The following is a 24,823-nucleotide window of genomic DNA, read 5'->3' on the forward strand; positions in this document are numbered from 1 at the left end:
ACGACATCAAGGTATGGACATGCCTGTCAATGAAAGAGGTTCTATCCTACAAAATACAGAGAGGAATGAACAGAAATGGTCTGAGGATAAACTGTCGTGGCCGAAAGATTCAACAGACTAAGCGACAGGTGAATGTGACTCTATTAAACTTCATGTAATCTATCAAACGTAAGTCTTCTACTAAGTTCAGCTAACTCATCAAGTACGAGTAAACAAGGCAGTCTTCACCTCAAATAAAACTTTTATTCCATTTTACATATTTGTGATGAACAATTATATTACAAGAGGCACTCCGTAGAAACACAAAGCCAATATCTTCAAAAAAAGGCTTCGATACAATTGTATTATTTATAGCAATGACAAAAACATTACAGAATTAAAATAAAAATCATAGATTTCCAGATTACATCAAAGGCTAAGTATTAGTTCTATTATTGGTTTGTCTAGCACCTGGGTAATTCAAGTTTTCTTCTGAAAGTGAATCTCTGTTTATTATTTAGGAGAAGCCTTTTTGCAAGTTTGTATTAATCAGATACATTTTTAGCATCAACACTGATCAAGTCTCTATTTGCATCTTTTTGTTAAATTCAGTTTCTGAGTGTCTTGAAAATCTGTCCAGCTAATTTCATTCAATTTACTATCAACTGAAAGAAATGAATGCGAATGGTATCTATTTGTAACTCAGGGAAGACCCACTAGGGTATGTCCTGCGTTGATTAAAAAAGGAATAAACCTGGTTTAACACCAGAGGGTATCTATTTCTGGAGAAACCTGAATGGATATGTCTTTTAAATTCTAGAGGAGTTTGAATGAAGATACATCTTGTAAATTTAGGTCTGATTGCTCTATTAACAGAATGGGAACGTTTTTGACGTAGCTCGGGCTGAAGATCCAATGTTTTTCACTGTGAAATAGAAACTAATTTTTAAAGTTTTATTTCATTTATAAACTTGTTGCTACTGTATTAACTTAAAAATGGGCAACCGGTTGGCGGTGGAGGAGTGGGGGGGTTGAGGGGAATAGCCTCCCTAGAACAGATTGATTTAGATTGGTATATGCCATTTTTGTATTGGCTGCCTTGTTGAAAGGATATATAAGAGTGCATAGGCCGTACATATGTTAAACACATGCACTGGACAGATATATTAAAAAACATGGTATGCAAAAAAAAAAAAAAAAATTCTAAACAGGATCGAATAATAATGGGCATAAAGGCTATTGGGTGCCACACTATAGAAACGCAAATTTAAACTGAAGGGAACAGAACCAGGAAAAGAAAAAGAGGCAGACAGACGATTAAAGTGATGGGAAGAACGTCGAAGAATGGAAGGGCCTGTCATTGAAAGGGACTCTAGTCAAGACAGAGGAATGTAGGATGACGGTCGACAGATCCTGTGTGGTGCCCCAGTGGTCCAACACACTAAGGGTTAGGTGTAGGTGAAGGTATGTTAACAAATACAATGGATGAATATGTTTAAAATACACAGAGACAGTACAGCGAATTTGTGATTTAGCCACTACCCTGCCATTTTGTCAAGAATTTACATTACGTAGCTTAAACCAGGCAAATCTAGATATATATGACAACAAGATAGACTCCGATCCATTAAGAAAAGAGTAGATATGAGCTGTCTGTGCGCACCAATCTAGATGTACATTGCGCACTTCAACTAAGCTTAGCCGGAAGCTTGAAAAGGCATCATCACTTCCTGTTAACACGAAACACGGTGTTGCCGGCGATATGGAAGGCTTGTTAGCATCTCTTTAGAATCTTCAGCTACAACAGCGTATAACTAGCAGGAGGTGTCTAGACATGAGTCGTCAGAGAAAACCCAGACCACCAAAAGCCGAAGAGAAGGAAGCTAGTGAGATTCAGTCGGTAGAGGCGTGCTTCTCACGACTCCCGATTGAGATTGTAATCCACGTGTTTACGTTTCTGCGGAGGGAGGATCTCGTAAGAGCCATGTCTGTCTGCACGAGCTGGAAGTGTCTGATTCTAAACAGCCCGAGTCTTTGGCGGGTCCAAACATTCGACCTTCACTGTTCTAGCGGTTCCACCAGAAAGGTCGACTTGTTGTTTTGTGCCCAAAATTTCGGCCGACATTGTCGAACTCTGTCATTGACGTGCCGACACCCTGGCAAGCATGAATGCAAAATCATGGCCATCCAGTTCAAGCTGGTTCTCGAAGGTTGGAGTGCGGCTGCTATCACCTCTTTCAAAGTTTCCGGTCTTCGAATGGGTTGTACTAGTAATCTAGTAGTCAAAAGCATATGCAGTGCCATGACGCGAATGTTTTCCAGAAACCGCCCTCTGCAAGTCTTTGAGATGCCTTCTGCCCACTGGTCATTCCTTGAGGGTAGGAAGGTCTTGAATGCTGTGTTTCGTAAGTCTAGAAACACTCTTGAAACACTGAGTATCGAGGACTATTTTCTCAGTGGTTTAACTGTCAATATGGACTGGCTTTCAACACACCTGTCGTCACTGACCAAACTGACCAAACTGTCAATCAACCTGTTCTACTTGACCGATGAAAGTGTTGTCTCCCTTGCGAGGGCCAGGAAGGGCGAGCTGAAGCATCTCTCATTGTGGGCCAACTATGTGACTCCGTGGACCCCTCGTATACCGTTTGAGAGCTGGAACTGTCTGGTAAGACATTGCACTTATTATCTACTAGTTCTCAACATCTGGGCCAACGACCCGCAGACCATGTCTTTTAGCAGTTAGGGTCCTCACACTAAACATTAATTAAGTAAAGTTCCCCTTTCAGATCATGTGGTCTATAAAGCAAAGGATATATTGGTCATCTATTTCTGAGGCTCACAGTTAACGAGGGTTTCATCTGGCCGGCACAAAGACCAACCTCTTTTACTTTTCCTCAACTAAAGACAGACACTCATTAGAGCTGGGTGGATTCAGAGGCACCCTAAAGATCCCGAAATTAAAAATCTTAGTCTTCACCAGGATTCGAACCCGGGACCCCCGGTTCAGAAGCCAAGCGCCTCCATAAATTAACAGTAATTTGTTCTTTGATTCCATGTACATAATTAGTATTTTCGTTTATGCTCTTGAAGCATAAAAAATCAGTAAGGCAGAAAAAGAAGACAAAGAGATATGAAAAAATGTAGTGACTATATAATGGCATGTAAAGAAAAACGTAAGAAAATGATAAGAAGATTGGGAGAGAATTGAAAATTACAATGTCAAGAACGCCATATTGAAAGATCACTGTTGCTTAACTAATAATAAAAAACTGATTTGTGCTACAAAAAGAAAAAAAAACAAAACTAAAAAAAATTCGAGTCTACAGTGATGGATGTAAGGAGCACAGAATGGTTTTATAGGTTAGTACTAGTTTATCAAGACTTCCGTATTCTGTACACCCGATACGCCAAAACGCATGCTTTTTTTTCATTTATGAAAATACCCAAATTCTTTGCTGTCCTTTAGAAGGTATAGGTTAGCATGATATCTCTTCTTGGAAGAAACTTAAAAAAACAACTATTTGTTGACTTTATTATGTTTAGTTCTTTTAAAGTAATACAATAATTATTTGTCTGTAATGCAAATTGTATCCTATCTATGATTCTCTAAATATATCAAGCAGGCAAATAATCAATGTGTTTGTGTTTCTCCCCTGTAGACAAAGGCGTGCCGAAATATGGAAGTGGAGTTCAATATCGTTGGTAACGTTATCAAACCGAATGAGTCTCTTCCCGCCATAATGGATTCAGTACTTCCTGTCGCCAGTGTCAAGATAGAAATACGAAGGCAAGACTTTAGAGCGGATGGAGTGTTGCGTCATATCAAAAAGTTCTACTGGTAAGCAGATCTACTTGTTACAAGTTATTATAAGAAAAAGATAACCCTAGGTGTTACAAATAAAGGACCACGAATGAAGAGATTAGAAACAGGGTTTATACAGCTATTATACTCCATAATGACCTGCTGACCACTGTCGAAAATCGCAAATTCAAACTCTTTGGCCACATCACAACGTCCTCAGAGCTCGCAAAGACCTTCCACCAGGGAACAGTACCAGGAAAAGTAGAAGAGGAAGACAGAGGAAGCGATGTGAAATTAACATCAAAGAATGGACAGCCCTGTCATTAAAATTCTATCCAAGGCAAAGGGCGGAGAGGAATGGAGAAAGACGGTTGACAGATCTTGTGTGGTGCCCCAACGGACTAAGAGATAGGCGAAGGTGAAGAAGAAAAAATTCAATTGTTGATACTCGCTCGTCGGTTTGTAGCCCCGAACATCTAGTACCACTAAAACTGTGTAGTCATAGTCTTAATTCAGACCTTCAGATGAACTGGACGTGCTGGTACGAGAGAGAAACGAAGTGGCTTTAGTCGATACTATGTCAAAGAATGCTGCGCTATTAGACCATCTTAAAACAAGTTCATTCTAATTTACAAACTGTTTGCACTCTTTGCCGCTCCACTGTCGGCTTGATTAGTCCAAGACCAATCGTTATAGAACGATTAGTCTCGATTAGTCAAAGCTGATTCTCCCCCGGCTCAAGAAGAAAGTAGATTCAGTAATTCATTGACTTTCGGGACAGAAGGAGCCATACAAATAAGAATAAAACTTGAACAGGCTTCTTTTTAAACGAAACTTTTATTTATAAATGCAGGCCTATATAGCTTTCAACTTCCACGAGGAAACACAGACACAAACGAAATACAGAGAAATACGATTTGTTAAAAAACAAAGCTTATATTAAGTGTAATTGTATCAATTAGATTAAATTTAAATTTATGATAGATCTAGACTATCCTAGACTAAAGATAATAAATATGTACGATTACATATTATTTACAAAGTTTATATCAACTCACTGTCTGTGTGTCTGTCTGTCTTGTAAAACGTTTGTAAACAAGTTATTTCTCTACACCCCATTTTTTAATTAAGTTGAAATTTCGCACAAGTATTTCTTGTGCCTGACAAAACAAGAATTAAAAAAAAGTAACAATTTAGTTACTTAACTAATGGTAATTATGTTGTTTAGTATCAAACAAGGGAAAGAAATCGTACTTGACAGATTTCTGAATGCGGGATAATGCTAATCTTCAGCTTCCAATACTAAAAAAAATCACGCGAGCCTGTATTTTAAATATTTGTTAAATGTCTTGTCCAGGAAACAGCTCCAAAGATTGGAACTAGACCTTCACAAAAAGACGGACTACTTTGACGAGCTTTTGATCAAGTTGGTGAAAAAATGTCCACGTTTAGTCCATGTTAAGGTAATCTCCCTTGTTATTTTGTTAGTTCAACAATTAGCAGTATGTACATGTGTGTGTGAGTGTAAAGGTGAATAGCTCCTCCTTCGTGATCGAAGATGAGCACATTTCTCATTTCCTATGAACTCAAAGATGAATGTAAAGTTCTATCCTCGCTTTAAAAAGCCGGCCACATACGTGGCATGGGTGGGTCAGGTCAGTTGCAGATAGGCCTGCTTCTTCGCTCAACTTTTTGTTGGTTCGGAGCTCTTTCGCCCTGGCCACTCTTCTTGCTTCAAATCTTGAGACTCCGAGACTCACAGCTTCACGCCATGAGGAGTGATTGAGGGCCAGTGCTTCCCAGCCGTGAATGTCGACATGTAACGGTATATTTAAGAAACTCAATTATATAAACATTCGTCGCTTGCCCAGAAGTTTTTGGGCTGGTAGGAGAGAGAGAGGGATGAGGGAGGAATATCGAGACTCTGAGGGACTCTCTCTTTGAACATTTCTTGTTGTACTCTCATTGGTTCCTTCTTCCACGTTTTTTTTTCTACCTCTGTACCCCTCCTCTCTTCTTATTTGGTGACAAGTCTATAACATCTCCTCACATGATCATACAAGCTGAGTCTACGCTTTGTTTTGAAACTTATAGTCGCCTCTAGCCTCTAGTGAAGGGTCACTGCCCAGTCATATTATTTCCTGACATTTGGGCAGTCAGAATTGTAGATTAATATAAAGAAGTATAAACATAAAAATAAACTGAATAGAATCCTATATGCTGATGGTAAGGTCATTGGCCAAAAACAACAACAACAAAACAACTATTTTGGCAGCTGTTTGAGAAAAACATTCATACGAAAACTAAAAAGTTTCTAGAAATTAAAAAAATCACTTTTTGGGTCAGGAATTTTTGATTTTACCATCCCAAAAGAGATACGAGACACTGATAGCAAAGTCAAAACAGATACAAGAACTCTTTTGTGCCCTTAGCAAAAAAAAAATAATCAAATACAATTCAACTAGATCTATCTGATTTTAACTTTTCCTCTAGCATAATAAAGATTATTATTATTATTAATATTGCATTCAGTTTTTCGTAAGACCTGTCTTAAGTCTCGTAAGACCCGTTTCGGTGTCTTCAGACATTTCAGTATAGAAAAATCTGTTTTGATATCGTTAGACCTATCTCATTATCGTAAGACCTGTCTCAGTATCTTAAGACCTGACTCAGTATCGTAAGACTTGTCTCAGTATCGTTAGACCTGTCACAATCTATCAGTTAACTATGACCTAGTAATAAGTTCATTGTTTCGAAAACAGCGTTACATGTAGACGTGAATGCCGCTCTAGAATAGGACTCTAACGTTACATGTAGACATGAATGTCTCTCTAGAATAGGGTCCTAACATTACATGAAGACGTGAATGTCTCTCTAGAATAGGGTCCTAACATTACATGAAGACGTGAATGTCTCTCTAGAATAGGGCTCTAACGTTACATGCAGACATGAATGTCTCTCTAGAATAGGGCTCTAACTATACATGTAGACGTGAATGCCTCTATAGAATAGGGCTCTAACTATACATGTAGACGTGAATGTCTCTCTAGAATAGGGCTCTAACGTTACATGTAGACGTGAATGCCTCTCTAGAATAGGGCTCTAACTATACATGTAGACGTGAAAGCCTCTCTAGAATAGGGCTCTAACGTTACATGTAGACATGAATGTCTCTCTAGAATAGGGCTCTAACTATACATGTAGACGTGAATGCCTCTCTAGAATAGGGCTCTAACTATACATGTAGACGTGAATGCCTCTCTAGAATAGGGCTCTAACTATACATGACAAAGTGCTTTACTAGATAAAAAATTGTCGTTCTACGACTGAGAAAGGCCATAAGACAAGCACTGCCTCAGGGCATGACTTAATGTTGAGTTGTCTGAGCATTGCAAAACTTTCCTCAGAATTGTAACACTTGCCTCAAAATATATATTTTTGTTTTAATTCCCAGGTTTCAGCTTCCTACCGATCAAAAAGGACTATCTCGACAGTCCACAAAATAGTGAAAGAGAGGCTTCAGATGCGTGACATGAGCGATGATCAACCTAACAAAAAAGCATGCACAGACAACAACGCCGTAAATATAGCACCTAGATTTGAGGACCCAGTGGAAGAACCGTATTGCTTGCAACGTGCAGCCCCTCGACCTGTGGACCCCATGGAAGGACAGTTTGGCTTGCAGCATGCAGCACCTCGACTTGAGGACCCCATGGAAGGACAGTTTGGCTTCCAACATGCAGCACCTCGACTTGAGGACCCCGTAGATATTCATTCTGGCTTGCAACATGCAGCACCTCGACTTGAGGACCAATTGGAAGGACAGTCTGGCTTGCAACATGCAGCATCTCGACTTGAGGACCCCAAGGAAGGACAGTCTGGCTTGCAACATGCAGCACCTCGAATTGAGGCCCCTATAGAAAGACAGTCCGACCTGCAACATGCAGCACCTCGACTTGAGGACCCCATGGAAGGACAGTCTGGCTTGCAACATGCAGCATCTCGACTTCAGGACCCCAAGGAAGGACAGTTTGGCTTGCAACATGCAGCATCTCGAATTGAGGACCCCATGGAAGGACAATCTGGCTTACAACATACAGCATCTCAACTCGAGGACCTCTTAGAAAGACAGTCTGACTTGCAACATGCATCACCTCGACTTGAGGACCCCGTAGAAAGACAGTCTGACTTGCAACATGCATCACCTCGACTCGAGGACCCCACGGAAGGACAATAGACTGAGTCCTGATTCGTAGTCTCGTGCAACAAAGTCTGCAACTGAATGGAACAGCGCATGCACAGAATAAAGAGACCTTATTACAAAACTCCAATGCCTCTCTATGGAAATACAATTCATTTCATATTGCTAACATTGTAGACAGGACTACGAGAAACAACGCTTTCCTTTTTTTTTTAAATATGAAAAGACTACTGAGATATTTACATAATAATGAACATTTTGATAAATTCATTTACATAATATACTCTTACGAACGACGGACTGTATACAATAAAAGAATTTATCGACTTCATTACAAGCGTTTTTATTCCATGGCAAGGACAAAGCTGAGCACAAAGTGAGACTCGCAAGCTAGCGACTGTTTACTTGTTTATTTAGTTCAAAGCTTATATCCACTCTGTCTATCTGTCTGACTGTCCTCGAACAAGTTGAAACTTTGCACAATTATTCATAAAATAATTAACCAATAAGTCAATTAATTACTGGGTAATTAGTTATTGTAGTTGATACCAACAAGGAAAATTAACCCTTCATAGCTCATAGATATGGCTAAATATGTCGGGCTTCGTCCTCTTAACTAACTGAACACTTTACCTACTCCCCTCCCCCCGCTTGTTGTAGGGTAAGTGGAAACTTAAAACAATTATTTATTGTACCTAACAAGACATGAATGAATTAAAATGTAACACCTTAGTCAATTAATTATTGGCAATTAACTATGTTGTTTGATATCGAATAAGGTAAATAGCTTCTATATTATTGATAGATATAGTTGTAAGTGCAAAGTTATTTCCACTAGAAAAGCTTTTTCTAAAAGGATGTTTAATATTTTGCTTGTTTATATTAAGAACAGCTTGCAAGTCTCCTAAATTCTCATTGTAGAATTTCTTCAAGATTGAATCTTTTAACAGGATACTAATGTCTCTACGAATGCCTCGTTCTCAGAAAGAAGGGGTCTTTTAATAGTCACCGTACAACAGACTACAGAGTGGTATTTAAATCTCGAACTCTTATTAGATTTAATCTATCACGAGATTCTAATCGTGTTATCCCAGTATTTAGGAATGCGTCTAGTGGCACAGCTGTGATGGAGGCATGCACATTTTTTTGTGTTCTAGCACCCCCCCCCCTTTTTTTTTGTTCTCATCGTGAGCATGTGTCAGAGTTGAGCAGACTTGAAATGTGACAGGCGGACACTAGGGACGTAACTACGTCAAGCAGTGTGTCTCTTCTGTGCTGTGTCTGCATTGCGGGATGGGGGGAGATGGAAAAGTGCATCGCGTTTCTTTCTCTTTTTTTTTTTACTCGTGACGTTGTGTCATCCATCCGATGACATTTAGAATGCCATGTCTTGACATTGTCATTAGCAGCTAAGACGTGTCAATGTGCGCGTGTGTGGGCATCAGGGAATATCAAAGAGGACATTGAAATTAACTATGACATCATTGGTTCTAAAGAACACCATTTTAGCCAAGGTATTACCTGTACGTACTAAGTATGCCAGACACAAAACATTTAGAAATTCAGATACAAGAGCTTGGGACTTTGGATTGTTGGACCTATGAGTTAAGAGATAAATCAGTCCACGCATCATTTAACCAATCAATCAAATTATCAATCAATCTATCAATCTATCAATCTATCTATCTATCTATCTATCTATCTATCTATCTATCTATCTATCTATCTATCTATCTATCTATCTATCTATCTATCTATCTATCTATCACTATCTCCAGCTGGAATATCCTGCCAAGTGTGCAGCCGAACATTCCGGGCTCGCATAGGTCTCACCAGTCACATGAGGAGGCATAAAACCCCAGTGTAAAGCCCTCAGCCCCCTGGATGACAAACGTGGTCATCATAGAACCACGATGGAAGAACTCTATCTATCTATATAAATATATATATATATATATATATATATATATATATATATATATATATATATATATATATATATTCCTGTGTCTGTATATATATATATATATATATATATATATATATATATATATATTATTGGTCCAAAAGAATCGAAACTCAGTTTGACTACAATTGTTAACCTCAGCATTGCTACCAAAACAATAACTATATAGATGCAAATATAAAGAACTTAAAATACAGACACACACACACACACACACACACACACACACAACCAGCACTTGATGAATTGGGACTCAATGAACATTTCGGTGACGACGCATGTTTATTAAGATACCCTGACTGAAAACTGAAATTAGTTTTAAAATCGTTCTGTCCTAGCCCTAATGGAATGGAGCTGACCACTTCGTCTAGATTTTGGTTTAATGGGATGCAGATTGTCTTTAAGGATTTTATACGTTTTGGGACAGTCTATTTCATGTCAATGTTCTTCAAGAGATGGTAGCTTTCTTTGAGCAATATTAGATGTTTTATACATTAGTCTATTTAGTCGATGTCTTTGAAGTATTACCATACTAGCAGGTGATAGCAAAGTTAATTAGACAGCTGGTGTCTGCAGTATAACAAGTAAACTATTGTTGTATCAATTTTAAATTGTGTAAGTTTTCTGAGATAGAAAAGTTGTCAATGTATCTTGATATCAATTTTTTTTCAGTGTTCATTCCTTGCCAGTTTGATGTTTATGGTTGGGTCTAAGTTTTTATATTTTGGCACCTGGTCTACGGTTTGATAGTAAAAAAAAAAAGCAAAGTTCCCCTTTCAACCTTGTGGTCTATAGGGCAGATGATGTAAAGGTCATCTGTTTCTGTGGCCAACGGTAACCAATTAAGGGTGTTGTGTGGACACAATAAACCGCCTTTACTTTTCCCCAACTAATGTCAGGTACCCACTAGAGCTGGGTGGACTCGGAGGCGCCAAAATATCCCGACATTAAAAATCCCAGTCTTCACCAGGAATCGACCCCGGGATCCCCTGTTCAGAAGCCAAGCTCTTTATCGCTCAGCCACCGCGCCTCCCTATGGTTATATTTATTCGAATCTCTGTCAGCTGTTTTTTGTTTCAATATCCCTTCATATATTTACTTAACTCTCTACAATACACAGACCAGAGGCTTACTAAAAACCTTTTGATAAGCATTGAAAAATTTGCATCAACGGTATGTGTACACCAAAGAAAACGGTATGAGGCCGGAATAACCAAAACGAGGCTTAAGCTCCCACCCACCCTTTCCACCAAAAACAAATTGTGCGTTCTCATAATATAGTGTTAGGGTCTATATATAGAATACATAATAAACATTTACATTGCTTATCTAAAAAATCTTGGAATAGCCTTTTACGCCTCTGAGGTGTATGAAATGTTAAGTTCTACAGGACAGAGAAGATGCAATCTTACAAATGGCATTAACCCTAATGTTCCTCAACGATTTTTCGGCTCTTGTTTGTTGCGGCCTTTAATTGAATGAATGCCCGACGCCATGCTTAATCGTCTGCTTCCGTTCTCATTGACGCTATTTGTTGAGTTAGGTCCCCTTGCCATGGCTCCGAATCTCATGTATATTTTATCTAGCTGTCAGCTTCCTGTCAAGGTTCATAGCTGCGGAACTGAAATATTAATGTCGCCTCGCATTCCGATATGGACATCATTTATATCTCATGCAGGTCATCATACGGGCCTCATTTATATCTCATACAGGGATGCGTGGTCGAGAGGCTAAGTACTCTTGAACTTGGCTTGGCTAGGCTACATATGAAGAGGGTTCGAGGTTCGACACCCGACTGAGCTTCTAAAGGCAGCACGGAAAACACATCTCCCAGATACCCCTCCCCCACGGGTCCACAAATGAGATGAGACAATAGCGCACTGAGCATGCAATAAGCAACAAAGTAGAGCTATATAAAAGATATAATTTAATTTTAATTTTACAGGCCATTATACAGGCATCATTGATATCCCCATACTGGGTATTAAACCGCATCGATTATATATCATACAGGGCATTATACAGGCATCATTGATATCCACATACTCGGTATTAAACCGCATCGATTATATATCATACAGGGCATTATATGGGCATCATTTATATCCACATACAGAGCATTATACTGGCATCATTTATATCCACATAAAGGGCATTATACAGGCATCATTGATATCCCCATACTGGGTATTAAACCGCATCGATTATATATCATACAGGGCATTATACTGGCATCATTTATATCCACATACAGAGCATTATACTGGCATCATTTATATCCACATAAAGGGCATTATACAGGCATCATTGATATCCCCATACTGGGTATTAAACCGCATCGATTATATATCATACAGGCCATTATACAGGCATCATTGATATCCACATACTGGGTATTAAACCGCATCGATTATATATCATACAGGGCATTATACTGGCATCATTTATATCCACATACAGAGCATTATACTGGCATCATTTATATCCACATAAAGGGCATTATACAGGCATCATTGATATCCCCATACTGGGTATTAAACCGCATCGATTATATATCATACAGGCCATTATACAGGCATCATTGATATCCACATACTGGGTATTAAACCGCATCGATTATATATCATACAGGGCATTATACTGGCATCATTTATATCCACATACAGAGCATTATACTGGCATCATTTATATCCACATAAAGGGCATTATACAGGCATCATTGATATCCCCATACTGGGTATTAAACCGCATCGATTATATATCATACAGGGCATTATACTGGCATCATTTATATCCACATACAGGGCATTATACTGGCATCATTTATAACATGCAGGGCGACTTGCCGACTTTCAGAAATCAAAGAGCTATCTTTCCATGACTTTTTCATCGAGGGTTACAGAGTCGGCGTGCGTGCGTCGTGTCCTGCATGGTTGGGCGACGTAGAGAATTATGTATATATATACTAGTCGACCGGCGGCGTAGCATACGCCGCTATTTTGCAGGGCCGGCCTTAGGTGACCGCAGTGGGCTCCACACTTATGCGACCGCAGTGGGCCCCACACTTTCATAGGTGTATGAATTATTAAATTAAACCATTGTATAACTTAAAACAGATTTCCCGCGGCCTCCTGTCAATTTACCAGGAGCTCCTGAAATTCTCCTGAAATTGCAAAATATACGAAAAAGTCCTGGAAATATCCGGAAATTGTTAAAATCTTTAGAAAACTCTTACAAATCTCCTAAAATATATACAAAAAAATTGTCATTTTGGGGTGTCATTCAATAGAGAAAATGCCAATCATACGCGCGATAAAAAAACGGCATTATCCCGTACTTTTGGAATCTGGTGAAAGAAGCTTCTTGCGCCTCAAACTAATGAAGAATTACTTTAGTTCAACAATTCTCGTAGATAGATTGAAACATTTGTTAATTCTTGCTGTTGAGCGTGATCTATGTAGGAAATAGAATTTTAATGATATACTGTATGACTTCGCTACACGCAAGGCTCGTAAAGTTCGTGGGATAACTCTATCCGCAGAAATAAAAGAGTGATCTCTCCTTTACTTCTTCTTCTCGTCCAAACTCTTGAGCGAAGAAGAGAATTACATATATAGAAGATAGATTAAAAACAACTCGCAACACACGAAATAAAAAAAACGTGGGATATGTAGTTACTTCACTGTTAAATCCAATTTTTTATGTTATAGCGACATTTTCTTTTTTGGACCAACGATAAAAACCATAAAAACCATAAAAACCAGCACTTTTGTGCTGCAGTTGCAAGCAGCCTTAGAGTTTCCCCTAATAACTTGCTAGATGGCGATTGAATCAAAGAAACAACATTGAATACTTTCTAGAATGGTATAGAGAGAAACGCGTGGTTCGTACAAATTATTATTCAACCGTTGAGACAATAGTGTCAACAGTTGCCAACTTTTGTGCAAAAAAAATATTCATTGTGGTCTTCATCATGCATGTCAAATTAAGCGTTTTTCTCCATAACTCTACTCTGTATTGCATTTATAAATAGCCAGGAGTTATTGCCCTTCATAACAAATGTCTGAAATTGATTCTTTATCCCCCCTTTTTTTTTATTTCTTCTGCACTTCCCACCCCTCTGTTTACGTAAATCAAGAAGACTAGTTCAAACTTTCCACAGATCAACTTAGTTTTGTTTGAATTGAACAAATGTGCCATTTCTTTTCAACCAATTGAACTTGTTTTGGATAAATCAGCGGGCTTGTAATAATGGATTGCAGGCAGACCAAAAGTAACACTTAAGAAAAAAAACGGGGGGGGGGGGGTGTGGACATCGTATTTATTTTAAAGCCCAGCGAAATGTATTCTGTTTGGACTCAACACTGGGACTAATTGGATGTGTGCATTTAATTAGCGGTTCATGGATTACATCCGTGTGGTTCATGTTGCTTTGTTTTTTAAAAAGAGAGTGTATTGATAACTCTTTTTCTTGGAACTAGGAAGTTTTAAATAAACCAGAGGACACTGAGAGACAGTCGCTGACAGTTTACTGAGAGTGACATTACATAATGTCTGGGATGACAGAGACAGTCGCTGACAGTTTACTGAGAGTGACATTACATAATGTCTGGGGTGACAGAGACAGTCGCTAACAGTTTACTGAGAGTGACATTACATAATGTCTGGGGTGACAGAGACAGTCGCTGACAGTTTACTGAGAGTGACATTACATAATGTCTGGGGTGACAGAGATAGTCGCTGACAGTTTACTGAGAGTGACATGACATAATGTCTGGGGTGACAGAGATAGTCGCTGACAGTTTACTGAGAGTGAAATTACATAATGTCTGGGCTGACAGAGACAGTCGCTGACAGTTTACTGAGAGTGACATGACATAATGTCTGGGCTGACAGAGACAGTCGCTGACAGTTTACTGAGAGTGACATGACATAATGTCTGGGCTGACAGAGACAGTCGCTGACAGTTTACTGAAAGTGACATGACATAATGTCTGGGGTGACAGAGAGACAGTCGCTAACAGTTTACTGAGATTGACATGACATAATGTCTGGGCTGACAGAGACAGTCGCTGACAGTTTACTAAGAGTGACATGACATAATGTCTGGGGTGACAGAGACAGTAGCTGACAGTTTACTGAGATTGACATGACATAATGTCTGGACAGACTGTGAGACATATAAATGATCACATATTTCACAAGACTTGAAAGAGACCTATTTGTCCACTAACTGACCAGTTCAGGAGAGAGGGACAGGATCTACGTGTGGTCAGAAAAGGCTGATGTACAAGCTAATATAAATTATAATGAAAACTGGACAACGTAATAAGCTTTTAATTAAAAAAAAAATCGTTTCCTCCTGTCCATCATGTGTGTTGGTAGAGTCCTCTTCTGAAGTCATTTCAACTCGATTCTACTCGTCTTTTTACAAAGCTTAAATCGAACCCACAATTATGAGACGAGAGTGTCATGAGAGCGACCTTATTGTCAATGTTCGATTACTAGATCTAGATCTAGACATTCAATTTTGTGTTATATATGTTAGGGTTGAAAAGACAAACTTTCCTTCTTATAACTACTTTACAAAACAACGACTTTTTTCAGCTTTTAAAAAAAATTTTTACGACATTTTTGTGTAGTGTTAAAAAGATCTACAGGTTCAGACTAGATATAATATATATAGATATATATGTAGGTCTGTGGGCTGAACAAAATGGCTTCTATTTCCAAATTTCCCGAGGCAAAGAAAAGAAAAGACAATTTGATGCTTTCAAGTGATTCCCCTTTGATGTTCTATCGTCCAAGAGTTGAAAAAGTGGAACTCATTTGGAACTTTTTTAGGTTTAGATGGCTAGATGGCTATTCTATTCAATTTTCTATCTTTCTTTGGCATAGACGCTTTTAATATATATTTTTTTTTTTGGAAAGAATAAAAAAAAAAGGGGAGTGGTTAGTTAACACATTATTGTTCTGTGTGTGTATGTATGCAGAAATTTGTACAAAAAAGCAAAACTTAAACTGAACCTTTCAGACCATGCGGTCTATAGGGCAGATGACGGCCACCCGCTCCATCAGAACTACGCCAGGTCGTCGCGAAGTGGGCGACTGCTGTCAATCAAAACAAGAACGGAGCGGTACAAAAACTCGTTCGTACCTCACTCGGTCAGACTCTATCACCGCTACTCATTGATCAGGGAACATGAAATGCACCAAGATACATGTGTGTAGTCGCTGAATGAACTCTTTATGTTGTCTGTTGTATTTATGTGTATTTTTCTGTTGTGTTGTCTTTATATGAGAAACGAGTCCTTGTAATCACAACAAATTTCCGTAAGGATCAATAAAGCAGTCTTAGTCTTAGTCTTAAAGGTCATATGTTTTTTGTTGACCATGGTTCACGAGGGTATCATGTGTCCAGCACAACGTCCATATTTATGTCAGGTGCCCTTTAGAGCTGGATGGACTCAGAGGCACCCTAAAGATCCTGAACTATTTTAAAATGTTTGATTATTTTCTGATCAATGAAATTCTTCGTGTTGAAGATTAAGGTCAGCAAATAATGATAAATAACAAGACGTGACAGAATACGTCCACATTCAAGAGAAATTACTCAATGGACACAATTATTCAAAAATACATTTAGCAAAAATATAAAAATAAAATGAAAAATAAAATGAATACATCGTTTTAAAGAATATAGAAAGCAGGGGGCGGTCAAACAGTACTCCGAATGGAACGAAGGGACATATGGAGAAAATAAGAAGAAAGAAAAAAAGAAAAGCAAACAAAAGAAATAACAGAGAGAGAGAACGAGAGAGAGAGAGAGAGAAAAGAGAGAGAGCGAGAAAGAATTAATTAAAATATACATATAATGATGACACCGTCGGAGTCCAAGAGAGAGTAGAAAAGAAGGAAAAATCTGAAGACACAGACACACGCAATATATATATACTTAGATAGATAGATAGAGAGGGAGAGAAAGAGAGAAGGGGGGCGAAATGGGGAGAAATAGAAAAAAAAACAGAGAGCGCTAAAGAGAAGATGAGAGAAAGAAAAATAGAAAAATAGAGAGAGAGAGTAGAGAGAATAAGAAGAAAAGAAGAGAGGGAGAAAGACAGAGAGAGTGACAAAAGGATAGAGAGACAGAGACAAAAAGATAGAGAGAGAGACAAAAGGATAGAGAGAGAGAGAGACAAAAGGATAAAGAGAGAGAGAGAGAGACAAAAAGATATATATAGAGAGAAACATGAAGCACTCACCATTCTCTCCCGCCGCTCCCTCGTCCTCCCCCTCGTCTGAAGCGTCGTACATTGTCGAGGTCAAAAATTTGTCTCCTGGCATACACGAGGGGGGCCCCACTATGTCCAACCTGGCCCTGGCGTGGTCACGTAACCACACGAGGTGATGACGTCAGGGGGCGCTAGAGTCCAAAACGGAATATCCGAAGCGAGGTAATCCAGGGTTCAAATCTTCCGAGATCAGCAGTTTGTACACCCAGCCATCGGGCGCCGAAGTCACATAATATTGATACAACTAAATCCTTCTTATGCATTAATATCTTTTTCAACCATTTCTACTGCGCGTGCAGCCAACTCACAACTCATCTTTATTTATCCTTTATCCATTGTTCACGTTTACAAGTAACCGAGTGTACAATACATCAAATTGTGGTCTTTAAAGGCTTTATAAAGACACACAAGGCAATGATATAGGTCATGTACTTTTTGAATAAAATAGAAACGTGGACGACATGGATATAAACACCAATGTTCATTAATACATACAGATACAGTACGGTAGCGATGAGACACAATCAGAGACACGGAGACACAATCAGAGACACATAGACACAATCAGAGACACAAACAGAGACACAATCAAAGACTAGTAATACAGCCAACACTAAACATACAATAAAATTTTAATTATTTTTTTTTTTTGGGGGGGGGGGGGACAAATGAGGAGTCTTAAGAAGTCGATTTATCAATCGATATATATTTTTTTTTGTCTTTATGTTAATGTCAATGTTAATACAATTTAACAAGGAAGATATGAGATTTCACAGTGAGCAAAAAAACAACAACAATGAACTAGTTTGGTTGGCCGATTAGTGACAACATCGGCAAGTCACCAGCAAATATAGTACTGTGTGTGTTTGTGTGTGTATGTGTGTGTGTGTGTTTGATGTTTTTCTTTACATCCGTCACATCATTTTATCTTCTTAACATCTTGTCAAAATAATGTCTTCAAATAGGATTGGCCCAGAGCGCTATGGTGATCCTGTGCTGATATCTAATAGTAAACTAAGGGAATTAAAGTGTTGTCAACAATAGCTTAGTCTGAAATTTTATTTTAAATGTTAATTTTTTTAAAGAATGATTGAACGGCAATAAGTAGATGTACTTTTATGATTTAACATTGTACAATTACTTTTGCTTTTATGGTACAAACGAATCGAATGTTTGAATTTATACTATTCACATGTATAAAAAAAAAATAAAGTTCCTCTTTTCAGACCTTGGTCTATAAGGTAGATGATGTAAAGGTCATCTTTTTCTGTGGCCTACGGTTACCGATGGTGTCATGTGGCTAGCATTGGCCAGCACAACAACCAACCACCTTTTACTTTCCTTAACTAATGTCAGGTACCCATTAAGGCTGGGTAAACTCAGAGGTGCCCAAATATCCCGAAATTAAAATCCCATTCTTCACCAGGATTTGAACCCGGGACCCAAGCGCTTTACCGCTCAGCCACCGCGCCTCCTATTCACATGTATGGCTGAATAATATACTTAATGACAGGATGTTTCCAACGTCAAAAATTTTTTTTTAATGATTTTGACGACATGCTTGGAGATTGATGAATATTATTGTTTAGATCGAAATGAATAGATTCACTACAATAGATATAATTACAATGCAATGGAGAATTAGATAAAAATAGGAAAAAGTCCTTTAAAAACGCTATATGATCACAGAACATAGACACAAGAACTCTTTTGTTCCTTAGGCTAATAAATCATCAAACAAACTGTAACTTCCTGTTGTGAATTTCACATGTAATGTCTAACAGAAACTGGGGTATGAATGTATATCTAGTGTGCTATCGTACACATTGTTTGCTCAAATTATGTACCGTTATGTGTAATGCACAATTTTAAAACAAATTTTCTCACGGATTATAAAGATTATTATTTATTATTATCATTTCGTGTCTGACAGTTTACTATAAACGTTGCAAAACGTGATCCTAGCAGCCTGCCAAACTAGGTAACAGTTCACATTAGTTTTCAGCAGTGGCGTCGCTGGGGGTCGGGGGTGGAGTTCGCTGAGATGTGCGAACCGCAACCGATCACACTCATTAAAATCTTGACGAATGACAAGTTTGATAACAATAGATTTTATTGGTGTTTTGAGTAGGTGACATCATCAGCTGCTTGTACCGGGTGACACCAACCATAGCGACGCTTCTGGTGATCATTTGTCTTCTCTCATTAGAGCTGTGAAGATTTGTTTACGCGTTTTGTATCATGCAATCTCCAAACAAGTTTGGAACTCAAGACATATAGCCAAATCCCTCCTTACACAACCACCACATCCATTGAGCAGAGTTAGAATACCTTTTAATTGAACACACGCACACACGCACAGATACCATAACGCATCCAAAGAAGAGATGACCTAACACTCACTCCCGTTACAAGCACACAACCGTGAATGGAGCTCTTGTCAACCAGATACTGGCCTGAGCGGATGTGGAAATATCAATAGGAGGTCTTTAAGAAGGATGTTTGAGTTTTTCTTGGGTAAACATCTGGGTATTTTTTTATGTTCCATGAAGAATAGCAAGAGGTTCTAGTTGCCTGGTGTAAGCCTCCCAACATGATGATAGTTATCGTTACAAGTATTACACAGAAAATAAAACTGCCGGATGTTATGTTTCAAGCAGGGGCGTAACAAGGTACCGCTGACACAGGGTCAAGACCAGGGGCGGACTGGCTATATGGGCATTTGGGCAAATGCCCGTTGGGCTGGTACCCAAATGGGCCGGTAGAGCAACCAAAACGGCCGCATCGATATCACTAAGGCAGAAATAGTTAAAGGTTTTATACTATTCTCTTATAAAAAGCCCCCCCCCCCCCTGAGCGTCTTGTTTAAAAACAAATCTTTCACAGACTCTACAGTGTAATATCATTTTAATTTAACACATTTTCCGTAACAATGTAATAGCCTTTCATCCGTAGACAGTACTACTAGTAGGCTTCATCCTTTTAGGGCCTACATCCTTAGCGATTAAAAAGTAACATAAGGCCTGTATTTCTAATAAAGATGTAGAGTTCACTGTAGACATGCATAATGCATATTAATACATTATCAAACTTGACATAATGACTTTAAGGACGGGTAGACCTAGAAATGGATATGCCCATCATAGGATATAGAATTTGTGGGCCGAATTGCATAGAAATGCCCGGGCCGATTTTGACAGTCAGTCCACCCCTGGTCAAGACCCCCTTCCCTAAAGAAACTCAATGTTGAGTACGCCAAAAATGGAATCAGCCTGCGTGTATTTGCTAAAAGGCACATTACTGTACTTACTATTTTAAAAGGAAGTTTCGGAAAAACCTTTTGTATAATGAGTTTGTCTCACCAATGTATAAATCTACAATAAATTCACCCTGAGTCAGAACAAAATATTAATTAAATAGTTTGCTATCACTTTGTAATTTGAAATTATTTATAGAAATCTGGAATTATATGATCTAATAATGTCACCTTTGTAACAAACAGGACGGATGGTTTTTTGCTGCACTTAAAAGGGAAAGCGCTATTCGTTGTGTGTGTGTGTGTTTTTTTGAGTATTTGTGCTGTTTGTCTTTCTTTGTGTCCGCCACGTTTAGACATAAAAAAGAGCTATTACAATTCCGATTTCATCTTCGCTGTTGTGGTCAAAAATTGTTAGTCAGTCGTCGAGTTCGAAATTGAGTCAGTATTATTAGATTAACTACATAATTATGCATACCAAATATGAATGCATTTGGATAAAAAATAAAAATAAACAACCTCAGGTGGCCTTCCTCCACTTTAAATTCGGTCTGGAATTCAAAACATGATTTATCTAGAACATACACATGTCATTGGGTATTCCCGCATGTATTCCCGATTAAAGAGTTAAATAAAGAAATAGACTTTGAATTTGCGCATTGTCTTCTAAGTGTGGGGTCTACAGGCCTATCATTAGTACCTAAGATACTATGAGTAGATTTATACATTCGCATAACCAGGATTTTGTTATTTTGTGTTTCTTTCTTTTTAAATCTATTAATTATTGAGAGTGAAATAATGGCTCTTACAAAGGTTGGTCTGTTGGTCAGCTCTATAAAGGATGAATTGTCTTTAAAAAACAACCTTTTTTTATGTTACATGTTTTTTTAACACAAGTCTTAAACCGTGTTAATGTTTACTTTGTATAGCCGATGTATTAATGTCTAACCAAATTAGTTTTTTAACTAGACTCCAGGGCCTATAACGACTTCTTCCTATATACAAACTCTATTTTTTTTTTTACTGAAGAGTCATTTAAAAATGTAATGGTGTACAAAATAGGAAATGTTTCCCTGACAAATTAAAAGTGGAGATTTCAATGGAAGGCTGTTGTTACTGGCATAATTCCGTTGAATATTTCATAGGGAACAAACTATGAAGCGAGATGTGATTCCTACCATCAGGAAGTCTCTCAGATGATTTATACGAGTAGTTAATCTGTCTAAGTATCTAGCCGTGGGGAGTGACTATCACGCGCGTTTCACATCAAGAATTATTACAACTATATATCTGCAAGAGAGATCAATTTGATGGAACACTGGGATTGGAAGTGTCCACTGCCATTGTTTCAGATACTTATCTGGACATGAACAAAACGTAGTAGAAACACCATTAATGCCTTTTACTTTACTGACACTATATACAAAAAACATGAACACATAAAATGGTCTGCAAATATACTTTTTTTTTTTTTCATTGATCTTTTACAGTGCAAAAACAAAACCTATAAAACATACAGAAAGACATAGAGATAAAAACACATTTCTTATTCCTTATTATAAGACATATTTCTATAAGCACCGTTTCTTTCCTTCTGCCAGTAGAGCATGGATCAGGCAGGAAACGTAATTACGTAGTAACGTTTTAAGTTTGTAATCAACATCTACGAATAAGACACGAATATACTTAGTAACATTATGTTGTTACTTTGTAAAAAGGCCGTATTTTAAAAGATAAGATTAAATAAAATAATATAAAGGGAGTCTAACAGCGTGAACAAAACATCTTTTATAGTTATATGACTCTTCTATTAAGAACATCCCAAGAATGTGAACAGTTATCTCTATTTTCTTATACTTATCCGGGTTCGGATCCCTTTGAAAACAGACACAAGTTAGGAGAGTGAAGTTGGTTGGTCGTTGCCCTGGTCGAGTGACACAATCATTTACTTGTCATATACATTGTATATTGTAGCATGTACAAACCTATATTTGCTTATGATGCGAGTGATGGTGAGACAAACCAGATTTTATTTTAGTTTTAATTGCGATAGACGGAAAAGAGCAGAAAAGACAAGCCTCCTGGTCGTAACAAGCCTCCTGGTCGTGACAAGCCTCCTGGTCGTAACAAGCCTCCTGGTGGTAACAAGCCTCCTGGTCGTGACAAGCCTCCTGGTCGTGACAAGCCTCCTGGTCGTGACAAGCCTCCTGGTCGTGACAAGCCTCCTGATCGTGACAAGCCTACTGGTCGTGACAAGCCTCCTGGTCGTGACAAGCCTCCTGATCGTGACAAGCCTACTGGTCTTGACAAGCCTCCTGATCGTGACAAGCCTACTGGTCGTGACAAGCCACCTGGTCGTGACAAGCCACCTGGTCGTGACAAGCCTCCTGGTCGTGACAAGCCTCCTGGTCGTGACAAGCCTCCTGGTCGTGACAAGTCTCCTGGTCGTGACAAGCCTCCTGGTCGTGACAAGCCTACTGGTCGTGACAAGCCTCCTGATCGTGACAAGCCTCCTGATCGTGACAAGCCTCCTGGTCGTGACAAGCCACCTGGTCGTGACAAGCCACCTGGTCGTGACAAGCCTCCTGGTCGTGACAAGCCTCCTGGTCGTGACAAGCCTCCTGGTCGTGACAAACCTCATGGTCGTGACAAGCCTCCTGGTCGTGTGATATGTGCACGGGACTGTCGTTCGAGGGTCAAGACGGTCTCAGGTTTAAACTCTAACCTCAGCCATCCCCCGCCGTCCTGCGGGAGGTTTGGGTTTGGATTTAATTGGAAGAAATCTGGAGGAACATGTTAAACAAACTAATAATCGGCTTTTCATTTCAAACAAAATCAAGAAGTGAGTCAGCACTTGAACAAACAGCTTACATCGAGAAATCTAGGTTTCGTCAACAACCAGAAATAACAATATATAATGATGCTAAATTTGTTTTGACATTTATGTCAGATGACATTATCCATGTTAGGTATGGGATGACAAGTGTCATACCAGGAACGGAGACATACAAAGGCAGAACACATTTTAATAACAAACGATGTAGCACATTCTAAAGAAATAAATAACCTTGTTTCTCATCAAAACATAATTCTTTGATTATGCCGTAATTAATATATAAAGCTCTTTTCGATTTTATCTGATTCTAACAATTCCATTACAGTTTTATTTTGAGCGAAGTTTCACGATAGCTTAAGGACTTCACTGTAGTATGTATTAACTGTAGCAATTCTTCACTGTAGCATGTATTAACTGTAGCAAGTCTTCACTGTATCATGTATTAACTGCTGTAGCAAATCTTCACTGTATCATGTATTAACTGTAGCAAATCTTCACTGTAGCATGTATTAACTGTAGCAAATCTTCACTGTATCATGTATTAACTGTAGCAAATCTTCACTGTAGCATGTATTAACTGTAGCAAGTCTTCACTGTAGCATGTATTAACTGTAGCAAGTCTTCACTGTAGCATGTATTAACTGTAGCAAATCTTCACTGTAGCATGTATTAACTCTAGCGCATCTTAATTAACTTGACTAAAAGATGGCTGCCTGCTCCTGTGATATGCGCTCTGGAATAGTATTTCAATGGGCCCGAGGTTTTGGCTAAGTAGGCCTAGTAATAATCTTCAATTCTAAGAAAGCATCCGACAAATGTAAAACAAACAAATAAACAGATTGTTTTAGAAAGAAATTCCACGTTTCAACAATTTTTGTGACCAGTCTCATTTCCCAAAGACTGTGTCACATCTTTCGCACATTCCTTCAAAACAGAAGATAATTAACTCCTTCCTTTATCCATGGGTTAATCTTGTCGTGCATTCTAATCACAGGCTAAAACTGTGCTAAGCTATGCTTTCTAATTTCGTTTAATTGACACCTCCATCCGGATGTTTGCAAACGCGACATAAAGCTCTTCAAAATCGACACTGGGAAAAAGTGGCACTGGATAGATCCCCATGGAGAAGCGAATATAAAGGAAAGGTCCCGGATGGCAGATGCCATGCACAACATTAGTAGAAACAAGTGTGAAAATGCAACACCGCCTGATGATTACATATGCCCAACCTGTGACCGCAGCTGTGTATCAAGGATTAGTCTCTTTAGTCTTTAGTCACACAAGAAGTTGCAAAGGGAAAAGATAATCTCTCAAGACGTAAAATGCCACACAATACTTCACACCTATAGACAACATACTTTCGCAGTAAACACACACAAGTGTACAATTCCTGACGAGATTTCTTGTTCATTTGTTGGACACATCTTACAGTGGATAGAATACACAGTTCTGTGGTGGTTGAGTGGTAAAGCGCTTGGCTTCCAAACC

General features: G+C 38.6%; 3 protein-coding genes across 3 annotated transcripts in view; 2 read left to right on the forward strand and 1 right to left on the reverse strand.

Annotated features, from left to right (window-relative positions):
• The window catches only part of LOC129928300 (uncharacterized), a 149,425-nt gene extending 131,825 nt beyond the window's left edge, over window positions 1–17,600 (reverse strand). The window contains exon 1 of the mRNA XM_056042101.1: window positions 17,214–17,600. Within this exon, the coding sequence (XP_055898076.1) occupies window positions 17,214–17,295 (82 nt within the window). The 5' untranslated portion in view covers window positions 17,296–17,600. The remainder of the gene's footprint in view (window positions 1–17,213) is intronic.
• LOC106073701 (F-box only protein 39-like) lies at window positions 1,723–8,316 on the forward strand. Its single transcript, XM_056042100.1, has 4 exons — window positions 1,723–2,647; window positions 3,642–3,820; window positions 5,142–5,247; window positions 7,239–8,316. The coding sequence occupies exons 1-4, from the start codon at window positions 1,814–1,816 to the stop codon at window positions 8,019–8,021; spliced, it is 1,902 nt and encodes a 633-aa protein (XP_055898075.1). The 5' UTR covers window positions 1,723–1,813; the 3' UTR covers window positions 8,022–8,316.
• A 3,697-nt stretch (window positions 17,601–21,297) lies between the features above and the next one.
• LOC129928169 (basic salivary proline-rich protein 1-like) lies at window positions 21,298–23,299 on the forward strand. Its single transcript, XM_056041187.1, has 2 exons — window positions 21,298–21,312; window positions 22,553–23,299. Exons 1-2 carry the CDS (start codon window positions 21,298–21,300, stop codon window positions 23,297–23,299), a joined length of 762 nt encoding a protein of 253 aa, XP_055897162.1.
• The last annotated feature ends 1,524 nt before the right edge of the window (window positions 23,300–24,823 follow it).

The sequence above is a fragment of the Biomphalaria glabrata genome, chromosome 9, assembly GCF_947242115.1.
Source record: "Biomphalaria glabrata chromosome 9, xgBioGlab47.1, whole genome shotgun sequence".
Classification (NCBI taxonomy): Eukaryota; Metazoa; Mollusca; class Gastropoda; family Planorbidae; genus Biomphalaria; species Biomphalaria glabrata.